The sequence below is a fragment of the Myxine glutinosa genome, chromosome 13 (genome assembly GCF_964187855.1).
Source record: "Myxine glutinosa chromosome 13, kmMyxGlut1.1, whole genome shotgun sequence".
In the NCBI taxonomy this organism is placed as follows: domain Eukaryota; kingdom Metazoa; phylum Chordata; class Myxini; order Myxiniformes; family Myxinidae; genus Myxine; species Myxine glutinosa.
The window spans coordinates 13,730,769-13,746,058 of record NC_136273.1 but is presented as its reverse complement, the minus strand read 5'-3'; the positions used below and the strand labels follow the sequence as shown (position 1 = coordinate 13,746,058).

The 15,290-nt window shown below is 39.7% G+C and overlaps 1 protein-coding gene across 1 annotated transcript in view; it reads left to right on the top strand.

Moving 5' to 3' along the window:
* The first annotated feature begins 935 nt into the window (after window positions 1-935).
* The window catches only part of LOC137438614 (netrin-G2), a 208,372-nt gene continuing 194,017 nt past the window's right edge, over window positions 936-15,290 (top strand). Inside the window, 1 exon segment of the mRNA XM_068133822.2 lies at window positions 936-1,461. Coding sequence (XP_067989923.2) covers window positions 1,201-1,461 — 261 coding nt within the window. The 5' untranslated portion in view covers window positions 936-1,200.

Genomic DNA, 15,290 nt, shown 5'->3' with positions numbered 1-15,290 from the left:
TATGTGTGTGTGCGCTTGTGTGTGTGTGTGCATGCGTGTGTGTGTGTGTGTCGCTGGTTTTTGTCTCTAAATGTGGGTTTCAGAAGGTGGAACGGAGCCCTTCCAGGTGACTGTGTGTGTGTGTGTGTGTGTGTGTGTGTGTGTGTGTGTGTGTGTGTGTGTGTGTGTGTGTGTGAGAGAGAGAGAGAGAAAGAGAGAGCTATTGAGATGATATATTATACATACACACTTTTCTTTTTCTCGTACCTCTTATCTGCAATGAGGTGTCAGTTAAATTTCTGTGGGCAATCCACGCCGTGCTTATGGTGTCGAGAGCCAGAAACGCGCCCATAGATGGATTCGTTTTCCCAAGGAGTTTAGCTGATTTTCCTGCCAAAAACGGCTTCCTGAAGCCATGTAAGCTGCCTGATTCTGCGGTTAGCAGCTCGCAGATGACTTTGTATCAGGCAGTGGGCGGTTCTGTGCCTTCCACATGCTGAAACCCATTCGGTTTACCACTTCATGGTGAACACACACACACACACACACACACTCACACACACACACATTTTTATATTTATTTATTTGTATATATATATATATATATATGTCCGTAATGATTTATTACGGTCATGTATGTTGATTCTTGGCAGCTGTTCTTTGAACCGCTCAAAATGTTGTTTATCCGTCCACTGGGCGACTGGCACGCTGTACGCGCAGGTGCACCTGGACGGGCTTCTGGATTGTTATTTCCGGGAGAGTCTTGCAACTACACTCATTAGAATCATCACCTGCGCACTTCCCAGACGCTGGAGAAACTTACCGTGCTGGACTCGCGCTCGGTCCACGGCTCCGCTTCGGCGCCACTGGGGATTATCACCGGACGGGGGAAGGGAGGTGGGATAGAGAGGTGTGCGGGGGGCTGTGTGCGGGGAGGGTGTAGAAGAGGAGGCGAATCTCCAGCGCTGCCTTAAATCGCTCTGCGTGTCGGACTTCCGCGCCGCACGAAGATCCCGATCTCGAGTTCCACGTCCACTGTCTGTCTTCGCCCGGATTCTCTGTACTCGATTGTCTAACGTGCTGCGGTTCGACATCGCCGCTGGAACTTTGCCGCGTCCGGCCCAAAAAGCGCGCGAGCAGCGAGCTCCTCGATCCCATTTACCCGGAGCCCCGTCGGACTATGCGGCGCTCTTCGGCGCTCCTCTCCGGCCTTCGCTGACCATGGTTCCCACGGTCCGGACCGGACTCGCCTGGCCCTACGAGGTCCTCTTGGTCGTAGGAGCCGCGCTCAGTCTGGGCTCCGCTTCGCAGGTACCGCCGTACAGCCGGTGCAAGGTTACCGTGCATCGCGCCGACGATGTTGCAGCGTGGGAATATCACTCCTGTCAACCGCAAAGCACGGACCTGGCTCGCTATGCGCGCGTCCGCGTGGACCCGATGGACATAACCTGCGGGAAACCGCCGGAGAACATCTGCGCGCTGGTATGGTGTCTGTGTGTCTGACGGTAGAGAGAAATACGCACATCGACAGACAGTAAAGACAAATTCCTCCGGCCATTATTTGCTTTGCTATTGTCAGTTGGAACTTATTGTCAATCTGATAATTGCTTCCAACTGACACGTCTACAAGAGCTGTTCGACATGTTCATGAACGGGATACTTTAATTTTTCATCCTTTAAGTACTAAAGGTACAGTATATATATATATAGTAAGAAAATAAATCAATGTACCGGTATTTATTATCTTTATATACTCATTTGGAGAATCGACCACTTATCGTTCTTTGAACTTTTTGAACGCCCCTCGCATCATGTTGCATGATCCCTGGTGATATTTTGAGAGGAATCGATTGCTCATGAAGTCATATGGTTATAGCTTTCTCTCAGTATGCACGATGTCAGACACAGACACAGATACACACACACACACACACACACACACACACACACACACACACACACATATATATATATATATATATATATATATATATATATATATATATATATATATGTATATGTATATGTACGAGCTTGGCTCAGCTCGCTACGCGTCGTTACTGAGGAACAGGCTTGTTTTAGCTGAGGATAATGACTGTACCTGAATTGCTTATACCAATCACAATACAAACAATTATTTTGTACAAATGTATTTGTCGTGTTTGTGATGTTACATATTTTATACCAATTTAGTTTGAATAATTAAGTTGAAAAAAAAAAACATTAAAAAAAAAATTCAATTTTTTTCTTTTCTTTCAAAGACAATACCCTTAGGACATACCCAGGAGAGAGATAGTTGCATACCAGAAGTTTGGTACGATGTCACAAAAGTTTGAGGGGGTAGTTCAGTGACAAGGCAACACAGACACTGCACAGATAGATATATATATATATATATATATATATATATATATATATATATATATATATATATATATATATATATGTATATGTGTGTGTGTGTATATGTATGTGTGTACATAATATATATATATATATATATATATATATATATATATATATATATATATATATATATATATATATATATTTATATATAAACATAAATAAATATAAATTTAATAAACAGGAATAAATTCTCACGTGGGGCTAGTGTGAAAAAAATTCTGACTCAACTCTGGACTCAACCTGCGGACCTCATCACTTACGTGGTGATAGCCCACTGTGCTATTGAGTCTTTGGGATATCCTCAGAGATGAATATGGCTGTGGAATATATATATATCTTCTGTAAAAGAGTTTGAGTCTATTTTGCCATCGACCACAAAATTGCTGTCTTGGCTCTCCTCCTCGAGTGAAATCAAATTGAACACTGAGTGAAAAAAAAAAAATAAAAAAAAAATCCCCCATCGATTTGAGGATATGTCGGAAAGATGTTGCGATTGTTGCAAAATGGGGTCTTCCATACGAGTGTGATTCGGGACAGAGTGCCTTGTGTCTAACTCAGTGCGTCCCTTCTCCTCTCGCAGCCTCATTGACTCTCATTACAAGCAATGGCCAAATGGCATCAGACAGCACGAACGTGAATTGATCGACGCGACAGGAAACACGAGAAGCTTCATGGTCATAGACCTTGGAACTCGAGCTATTTAATTAACACTCAAGAGGAACACCATAAGGATAGTGCAGAGGTCGCACATTGACCGTCATGTTCCCTATATTATTGGCTCGATTCTCGACCCGACTGTAGACCATGTCGGATTCGCAGGCAGGCACAAGTCACATTTCACGTCAAGCCATGACAAAGTGTGTCGACACTCAGATGGACGTTTACCTGGGTGTTCCATCTGCTGTCATTAGCTGGTGGACGTTAAAGACCCCACGGTGTCTTTAGCAAGGTGGAGGTGAGTTATCGCCGGCATCCTCAACAAATTATAGAATTCCTGACCGAGACTACCATTGGGAAGGCAAAGGTAAACCATTTAGTGTAGTCCTTGCCGTGGGGCTATTTTGGCAGCACTGAATCTGGAGAGACAGACAGACACAGACACAGACACAGACACAGAGAGAGACACACAGATGTAGAGACAAAGACAGAGAGTACAAAATGCGACAAACACTTTTTAGGTGATTCTCTCGTTTGCTTTTGCAACAAATACTTATCATTTTCCGAACAGAGCTCATGATCGACAATTACTTTTCATTACATACGTCATTGTGCAAAGAACCATTGATCGACTTATCTATTGATCCTTCCAAATGTATCGATTTATCCATTCATTGATCTATCTAGCCATCCATCCACTGATCTATTTATCTATGTATCTATCAATCCATCCACTGATCTATCGATTGATGTATCTATCCATCCATCCACTGATCCATCTATCTATCTATCTATCTATCTTTGTATCTATGTATCTATCTCTATCCTATCTATTCATCCATCCACTCATCTATCGATCTATCTATCTATTTATCTATGTCTATTTATCTATCTATCCATCCATCCACTGATCTATCTATCTGTCCATCCATCCACTGTTCTATCCAACCATCCACTGATCTATCTATCTATCTATCTATCTATCTATCTATCTATCTATCTATCTATCAATCCATCCACTGATCTATCTATCTATTTATCCATCTATGTATCTATCTATCTATCTATATATCTATGTATCTATCTCTATCCTATCTATCCATCCATCCACTCATCCATCTATCTATCTATGTATCTATCTATCTATCTATCTATCTATCTATCTATTTATCTATTTATCTCTCTATTTATCTATCTATCTATCCATCCTTCCACAGATCTATCTACCTATTTATCTATTTATCTATCTATCTATGTATCTATCTATGTATTTATTTATATATCTATATCTATCTCTATCCTATCTATCCATCCATCCACTCATCTATATCTATCTATCTATCCATCCACTCATCTATCTATCCATCCATTCACTGATCTATCTATCCATCCATCCACTGATCTATCTATCTATCTATCAATCTATGTATTTATCTATCTATCTATGTATTTATCTATCTATGTATCTATGTATCTATCTATTTATCTGTATATCTATGTATCTATCTCTATCCTATCTATCCATCCATCCACTCATCTATCTATCTATGTATCTATCTATCTATCCATCCATCAACTGATCTATCTGTGTATATATCCATCCATCCACTGATCTATCTATCCATCCATCCACTGATCTATCTATCCATCCATCCACTGATCTATCTATCCAACCATCCACTGATCTATCAATCCATCCATCCACTGATCTATCAATCCATCCATCCACTGATCTATCTATCCATCCATCCACTGATCTATCTATCCATCCATCCACTGATCTATCTATCCATCCATCCACTGATCTATCTATCCATCCATCCACTGATCTATCTATCCATCCATCCACTGATCTATCTATCCATCCATCCACTGATCTATCTATCCATCCATCCACTGATCTATCTATCCATCCATCCACTGATCTATCTATCCATCCATCCACTGATCTATCTATCCATCCATCCACTGATCTATCTATCCAACCATCCACTGATCTATCTATCCATCCATCCACTGATCTATCTATCCATCCATCCACTGATCTATCTATCCATCCATCCACTGATCTATCTATCCATCCATCCACTCATCTATATATCTATCTATCCATCTACTGATCTATCTATCCATCCATCCACTCATCTATATATCTATCTATCCATCCACTGATCTATCTATCTATATATCTATTTATCTATCTATCTATCTATCTATCCATTCATCCATCCACTGATCTATCTCTCCATCCGTCCACTGATCTATCTATCCATCCATCCACTGATCTATCTATCCATCCATCCACTGATGTATCTGTCTATCTATCTATCTATCTATCTATCTATCTATCTATCTATAAATTCATCCACTGATCGATCTATCGATCTATCTATCTATCTATCTATCTACCCATCCATCCACTCATCTATCTATCTATGTATCTATGTATCTATCTATGTATGTATCTATGTATCTATCTATTTATCTATGTATGTATGTATGTATCTATCTATCTATAAATCCATCCACTGAGTGATCTATCGATGTATCTATCTATTTATCTATCTGTCTATTTATCCATCCATCCACTCATCTATCTATCTATGTATGTATCTATCTATCTATCTATGAATCTATCTATCTATTTATCTATGTATGTATGTATCTATCTATCTATCTATTCATCTGTCTATCTATTTATCTATCTATCTATTTATCTATCTATTTATCTATCCATCTATATATCCATCCACTGATCTATTTATCTATCTATCTATTTATCCATCCATCCACTCATCTATCTATCTATGTATCTATCTATCTATCTATCTATCTATCTATCTATCTATGAATCTATCTATCTATTTATCTATGTATGTATCTATCTATCTATCTATTCATCTGTCTATCTATTTATCTATCTATCTATTTATCTATCTATTTATCTATCTATTTATCTATCCATCTATATATCCATCCACTGATCTATTTATCTATCTATCCATCCATCTACTGATCCACATCCAAACATTTTGGTTCAACATGTTCTTGGAATGAGATCATTACAATAGTTGAATAAACTGCATTTTTCTTTCTTCAATTCGCAATATATAAGTTCGTACAACTGTTGAGAGAAAATAAATTAAAGCCAATTATATATATTTGCAAGTACAAAAAGACGATGGTGTTCATCAAGGCATTATCAGTTCAAATTAGACACATAATATAATGAACTAGAAAGAGTAATCAGAGATTGCAAACCCTCACCATGATATTTTTTTTCTCCACCAATTTATCCCTAGATTATGCTCAATAAAATTCATCTTGACCGGAAGAAGTTTTGTACTTGTCGAATTATGACGTCATAATGGAGGCACCTATGATGTCAACATCATCATTAATATATTTTATTCCCCATGGAGAGTTCTTTACAATGAGCCATGTCTCAATCTTTTATGTGCAGCATTTTCAGAGATGTAGAGGTGCAAATTTTTTCGGTTTTTCCAAGATGGTGCCCATACCACGTGACATATGATGTCATAATTATTTTTAAAAATTATACAGGTGGAGTTGCATTGATGGTGAAAATTTCCAGTCAATTGGACCAACTGTTGCAGAGAAAAATCATATTTATTCTGTGTGGACAAACAAACAGACAAACAAACAAACCGACTCAAATGCAATACCCTCTCCTCTGGCGAGGGTAATAACAGAAACCTCTTGTTATTAAATATCGCCAAAGGCCAAGTACCAATCACAGCAACCTAATTTTATCTTCCACGGCATCATGGTTTAAAATCACAATCTCAGATAAACTACAATATTTAATACTAGCCGAAACCCGTGGAACATCCACGGAAGGGAGGATGTGGTGTATGGATAGAGTGTACCATTATGGATGGCATAGGGGATTTGCTTGTCCGAGTAAGAGTTAGGAAGAAAGATGAGAATGAAGAGTGCGTATATGAACAACGATCGCCGACACCGGCACAAATGCATGCTCTGGATTGTCCACTCGGCGGACGGCTTGCTTTCGCCTTCGCCTGTCCAATCGGCGGACGGCTTGCTTCGCCTTCGCCCAGCAGACGCCAATACGATGGCGTCGCAAGATGGCGTCGTATCGGCAGTTAATCGGATGCTTTTGGGCCCCAACGTCGGCTAATTCAGATTTTTCGAGTATGGCTGTACGTGATAAACAAAGAGCGCGGTTCGTAGATCGTAAATCCATTAGTGCCGTGGGCGTCGGGTCACTGGGTGCGGCGTAAAAGGGATAACAAAGTCGAGTCCTTACGCTATTATTATATAGATATGTAATCCAGGTAATAATACTGCTCACCTTTTAACAAGGTAATCAGGTTGTTTTTGCAAAGTCCAAGTCCCTTAACTTTGTTGTTAAAGAAACGAATTCATTGTGCGTTCATGTTCAAAATATCATCCATTTAAAGTGACGTCATCAGTGTGATTTTTTTTAAAATTATTTTTTTAGCACTTAGCTCTTATAATTAATGACTTTATGAATACAACTTTTATATCCATCTGGAAAAACAAATGTGAACAGGACTTTTATCTACACAACGCTCTTTACATGTCTGCATATGAATGATTTCCATTAGGTTACATGTCTGCATATGAATGAATGAATGATCGTTTTAAGGCCATTTTTCCCCACGAGAGCGGGGGTTAGCCTTGCGGGCCCCATGACAATCATGGTTCCCTGTTTTGAGGCAATGTTTTTATGGCCGGATACCCTTCTGACGCCAACCCTTAGTCGCCTCTTACGATGCGCAGGGATACGGTGTACCTATTCTAAATCGGGGTACACACCGGGATCATTCATCCCAGCAAGCTAGTACTCAATTTGCCGACCTCGGAAGGATGACAGGCTGAGTTAACCCACCTGGTGTTAATTCAGCGAACGACCCGGATCTAAACTCAGGATCCTAAGATCCCAAGCCGGCACCCTAACCACTAAGCCAGGTTAACACCCTAACAACGCCAGGCTTAGTACATGTCTGCATACAAAAAATATATATAAATAAATAATAAATAATAAATAAATAACTAGGCATGGATGGGTTGAAGTTTCCAGCTGTTACTTCATTTTTGTATGCAGAGGAAATGTACCAATTAGAGAACATTTTCTGGTGTGCAATATCTCACCCTCTTCAAAGCCGGGTGTTAATATAACCGGGTTAATATAATACAAGGCCGGATGTTCCTGTTAATATAACCCCCGTTTGATCGGCAGGAGCAGCAACCAAACTGAGTTGTGTAGAAATTGCTTTTGGTTCCATTCACGTCGAAGTTGCCTTTAACAAAATGGAATTACAAACTATTTGCTGCTACGGCCGCACACCAATTGTGGAACCGAGGCAAAAACAGGACAAATGCAAACATAGAAAGAGCAATCGGAGATTGCAGACCCTCACCAGGACGTGGTTATTAGTGGTTTTTAAGGCTTTTGTGTTAAAACAAATATTGCGGCCGAACCTCGTGACTGATGACGTCGTCGTTATTTTTTTCTCCACTAATTTTTCTCGAGATGCTCAAGAAATTTCATCTTGCTCAGTTGCATCTTGCTCAATTTTTTCGATTCAGCACTTTCAGAGATATGGTGGTACAAAGTTTTTCGGTTTTTCCAAGATGGCGGCCGAACCACGTGACCGATGACGTCATCATTAACATATTTTATTCCCCATGGAGAGTTCTTTACAATGAGCCATGTCAATTTTTCTATTCAGCACTTTTGGAGATATGGAGGTGCTAAGTTTTTCGGTTTTTCCAAGATGGCGGCCGATCCACGTGACCAATGACATCATCATTAACATATTTTATTCCCCATGGAGAGTTCTTTGCAATGAGCCATGTCTCAATTTTTCTATTCAGCACTTTTGGAGATATAGAGATCCTAAGTTTTTCGGTTTTTCCAAGATGGCGGCCGAACCACGTGACTGATGACGTCATCATTAACATATTGTATTCCCCATGGAGAGTTCTTTGCAATGAGCCATGTCTCAATTTTTTCTGTTCAGCACTTTCGGAGATATGGAGGTGCAAAGTTTTTCGGTTTTTCCAAGATGGCGGCCAAACCACGTGACCGATGACGTCATCATTTGGGCACAGTATATTAGAGGGCAAGGCCAATACGTGTGCAAAGTTGGCGATTCTACATGCAACGGTGTAGACATAGTGCTGCAAACAGACAGACAGACAGACAGACAAACAAACAGACAGACAGACAAATGAAAAATCGGTCAGAGACCGAGGACTTGCCGGAATGTACTTTTTTATCGGCCATTTAGGACAAATATGGCGGCCGAACCACGTGACCGATGACGTCTTCATTAACATATTTTATTCCCCATCGAGAGTTCTTTACAATGAGCCAGGTCTAAATGTTTTCTGTTCAGCACTTTCGGAGATATGGAGGTGCAAATTTTTCGGTTTTTCCAAGATGGCGGCCAAATCACGTGACCGATGACGTCATCATTTGGGCACAGTATATTAGAGGGCAAGACAAATACATGTGCAAAGTTTGGCGATTCTACATGCAACTGTGTAGACGTAGTGCTGCAAACAGACAAACGGACAAACAGACAGACAGACAGACAGATGAAAAATCGGTCAGAGACCGAGGACTTGCCGGAATGTACTTTTTTATCGGCCATTTAGGACAAATATGGCGGCCGAACCACGTGACCGATGACGTCATCATTAACATATTTTATTCCCCATGGAGAGTTCTTTACAATGAGCCATGTCTCAATTTTTTCTATTCAGCACTTTTGGAGATGTGGAGGTGCAGAGGTTTTCGGTTTTTCCAAGATGGCGGCCGATCCACGTGACCAATGACATCATCATTAACATATTTTATTCCCCATGGAGAGTTCTTTACAATGAGCCATGTCTCAATTTTTTCTATTCAGCACTTTCGGAGATATGGAGGTGCTAAATTTTTCGGTTTTTCCAATATGGCGGCCGACCACGTGACATATGACGTCATCATTAACATATTTTATTCCCCATGGAGAGTTCTTTACAATGAGCCATGTCTCAATTTTTTCTGTTCAGCACTTTTGGAGATATAGTGGCGCAACGTTTTGCCGTTTTTCCAAGATGGCAACCGAACCACGTGACTGATGACATCATCGTTTACATATTTTATTCCCCATGGAGAGTTCTTTACAATGAGCCATGTCTCAATTTTTTCTGTTCAGTACTTTCGGAGATATAGAGGTGCAAAGTTTTTCGGTTTTTCCAAGATGGCGGCCGAACCACGTCACCGATGACGTCATCAATTGGGCACAGTCTATTCCAGGGCAAGACCCATATGTGTGCAAAGTTTGGCGATTCTACGTGCAACGGTGTAGACGCAGTGCTGCAAACAGACAAACAGACAAACAGACAGACAGACAGACAGACAGACAGATGAAAAATCGGTCAGAGACCGAGGACTTGCCGGAATGTACTTTTTTGTCGGCCATTTTGGACAAATATGGCGGCCGAACCACGTGACCGATGACGTCATCATTAACATACATATATTATTCCCCATGGAGAGTTCTTTACAAAGAGCCATGTCTCAACTTTTTCTATTCAGCACTTTTGGAGATATGGAGGTGCTACGTTTTTCGGTTTTTCCAAGATGGCGGCCGAACCACGTGACCTATGATGTCATCATTAACATATTTTATTCCCCATGGAGAGTTCTTTACAATGAGCCATGTCTCAATTTTTTCTATTCAGCACTTTCAGAGATATGGAGGTGCAAAATTTTTCGGTTGTTCCAAGATGGCGGCCGAACCACGTGACATATGATGTCATCATTAACATATTTTATTCCCCATGGAGAGTTCTTTCCAATGAGCCATGTCTCAATTTTTTCTGTTTCGCACTTTTGGAGATATAGTGGTGCAAAGTTTTGCCGTTTTTCCAAGATGGCGGCCGACCACGTGACATATGACGTCATCATTAACACATTTTATTCCCCATGGAGAGTTCTTTACAATGAGCCATGTCTCAATTTTTTCTGTTCAGCACTTCCGCAGATATGGAGGTACTAGGTTTTTCGGTTTTTCCAAGATGGCGGCCCAACCACGTGACCTATGACGTCATCATTTACATATTTTATTCCCCATGGAGAGTTCTTTACAATGAGCCATGTCTCAATTTTTTATATTCAGCACTTTCAGAGATATGGAGGTGCAAAATTTTTCGGTTTTTCCAAGATGGCGGCCGAACCACGTGACATATGACGTCATCATTAACATATTTTATTCCCCATGGAGAGTTCTTTACAATGAGCCATGTTTCAATTTTTTCTGTTCAGCACTTTTGGAGATATAGTGGTGCAAAGTTTTGCCGTTTTTCCAAGATGGCGGCCGACCACATGACATATGACGTCATCATTAACATATTCTATTCCCCATGGAGAGTTCTTTACAATGAGCCATGTCTCAATTTTTTCTGTTCAGCACTTTTGGAGATATCGTGGTGCAAAGTTTTGCCGTTTTTCCAAGATGGCGGCCGACCACGTGACTGATGACGTCATCATTCACATATTTTATTCCCCATGGAGAGTTCTTTACAATGAGCCATGTCTCAATTTTTTCTATTCAGTACTTTCAGAGATATGGAGGTGCAAAGTTTTGCCGTTTTTCCAAGATGGCGGCCGACCACGTGACTGATGACGTCATCATTAACATCTTCTATTCCCCATGGAGAGTTCTTTACAATGAGCCATGTCTCAATTTTTTCTGTTCAGCACTTTTGGAGATTTCGTGGTGCAAAGTTTTGCCGTTTTTCCAAGATGGCGGCCGACCACGTGACTGATGATGTCATCATTAACATATTTTATTCCCCATGGAGAGTTCTTTACAATGAGCCATGTCTCAATTTTTTCTGTTCAGTACTTTCGGAGATATAGAAGTGCAAAGTTTTTCGGTTTTTCCAAGATGGCGGCCGAACCACGTCACCGATGACGTCATCAATTGGGCACAGTCTATTCCAGGGCAAGACCAATATGTGTGCAAAGTTTGGCGATTCTCCGTGCAACGGTGTAGACGCAGTGCTGCAAACAGACAGACAAACAGACAGACAGACAGACAGACAGACAGACAAACAAACGAACAGATCAACATACTTGCCGGAAAATTTTTCCGGCAAGTAACAAACGAACAGATCAACATACTTGCCGGAAAATTTTTTCCGGCAAGTAACAAACAAACGAACAGATCAACATACTTGCCGGAATCTTTTCCGGCAAGTAACAAACGGACTCAAATGCAATAACCACTCCTCGGGCGAAGGTAACTAGAACAGCCCTCGGTAGAGAGCATACCTCCATCAGCTTGAACAGTTTACATTTTGTATCCCATTGATGGGCCAGATCTGGATTCGGACCTGAACCAAAATTGAATCGATTCTTCCTTGCCACACGTACAACAACATGTCCACCAAGTTTTGTCCAAATCCATCCACAACTTTTTCAGATATCCTTCTATTAATCGTTTTTTTTTTGCCCTATTTCTCAATGGTGAAGAATCACTTAAAATATTTCTCATATCCGTATCCGGATCTTCACCAAAATCTAATCATTTCGTCCTTGTCGCATACTCACCCTCTCCACCAAATTTCGTCCAAATCCGTCAACAACTTTTCGAGATGTCTTCTTCACAGACAGACAAACAGGGCTGAAAATGGTGGAGGAAATGATTTGAGCTGAAGTGCAGTTTGAATACGTAACTGCACAACTCCCGTGTTTCGGTGAAATGCAGAATGATAGGGGGAGGTTTTAGTGCATTATAACATGTTAATACACAACATAGTTATGCAAAATTCCATTTATAACACTTCAAAATTGCAATAGTTAAGAAGTAATAATCTGTATTATAAAAGACCATCCACTCATCGATCTATGTGTGTATCTATTTATCCATCCATCCACTCATCTATCTATGTATGTGTCTATCTATCCATGTGTCTATCTATCTATTTATCCATCCATCCACCCATCTATCTATCTATCAATGTATCTATCCATCTATATATTTATTTATCCATCTGTGTATCTATCTATCTATTTATCTATCTATCGATGTGTCTATCTATCTATCTATCTATCTATTTATCCATCCACCCACTCATCTATCTATCTATGTTTGTATCTATCTATCTATCTATCTATGTGTCTATCTATCTATTTATCTATCTATCTATCTATTTATCCATCCATCCACCCATCTATCTATCTATCAATGTATCTATCCATCTATATATTTATTTATCCATCTGTATCTATCTATCTATTTATCTATCTCTCTATGTCTCTATCTATCTATCTATCTATCTATCTATCTATCTATCTATCTATCTATTTATCCATCCACCCACTCATCTATCTATCTATGTTTGTATCTATCTATCTATCTATCCATCTATGTGTCTATCTATTTATCCATCCATCCACTCATCTATCTATCTATCTATCTATCTATGTATCTATGTATCTATCCATCTATATTTTTATCTATCCATCTGTGTATCTATCTATCTATTTATCTATCTATCTATGTGTCTATCTATCTATCTATTTATCCATCCACCCACTCATCTATCTATCTATGTATGTATGTATCTATCTATCTATGTGTCTATCTATCTATTTATCCATCCACCCACTCATCTATCTATCTATGTATGTATCTATCGATCTATGTGTCTATCTATTTATCCATCCATCCACTCATCTATCTATCTGTCTATCTATCTATGTATCTATCCATCTATATATGTATCTATCCATCTGTGTATCTATATCTATTTATCTATCTATCTATGTGTCTATCTATCTATTTATCCATCCATCCACCCATCTATCTATCTATCTATGTATCTATCCATCTATATATTTATCTATCCATCTGTGTATCTATCTATCTATCTATGTGTCTATCTATCTATCTATTTATCCATCCATCCACTCATCTATCTATCTATGTATGTATCTATCTATCTATGTGTCTATCTATCTTTCTATTTATCCATCCATCCACTCATCTATCTATCTATCTATCTATCTATCTATCTATCTATCTATGTATCTATCGATCTATGTGTCTATCTATCTATTTATCCATCCATCCACTCTATCTATCTATCTATCTATCTATCTATCTATCCATCTATATATTTATCTATCCATCTGTGTATCTATCTATCTATTTATCTATCTATCTATGTATATATCTATTAATCTATCTATTAATCGATCTATCAATCTATTTATCTATCTAGTTTCAAGCCGTGTCTGTCTGTCTGTCTGTCTGTGTTTTTCGTGTGATAACTTGAGAACGGATTAACGGATTTCAATAAATCCAACTACTGCGGATCCGGAAACTCCCGGGAATGCTTGTGATAAAAAAATGTTTTACATTATTTTGTTATGAGTACATGGACACGCGTATCAAAACTGCAAATGCCAACACTGTTGGTTATTGTTGGTTGGTTATCTCTGCACGAAGAGCAGGATCTCCCAGGAATCCTTTGTTAACTTGAGATCGGATTTCAATGAAACCACTCAAGAAGTAAACATAACCACTTATCCCTCTCCTTACAAAGATGTTTTATCTACCACGTTGATCCCAAATCTCCACGAATCAAAATCATACAAATCATACATTTTTCCACGTTTTTTTCATTATTTGGAGTTTGTTCCAGAGGTTGGGCGAAAAGAGGAATGAAAGAGTGAAGGTGAATAGAGAGTCTTGATTTTGGCAGTTTCACTAGAAGAGGGTTGCTGGCAGATCTTGTGCGACCTGTAGGAATTCGAAAGTCTTTTTATTACACACTTTTATTTAACTTCATCTGAACGTTGTTTGTTTGGCCCGTTTCAAATATTTGGGCCGTTCGTTTTCTATGTTCCATACATCCTAGAGAGCTGAAATTTGGCCCACGGTCCTCTTTTCTGGTATATTTTCATCTAATAATCACCAATAAACTCCAATACATTCAGAACTCCGCTGCCCGTCTACTCACCCATTCCAGGATCCTTGACCACATCACCCCCGTCCTTTACAAGCTTCACTGGCTCCCCATCCCCCAGAGAACCCAGTACAAAATCCTCCTCTTGACCTACAAAGCCCTCCATAACCTGGCCCCATCCTACCTGGCTGACCTCCTCTCCAGACACACTCCCACCCGCAACCTCCGCTCTGCTGGTACCAACCTCCTGACCCCCCCCCCCC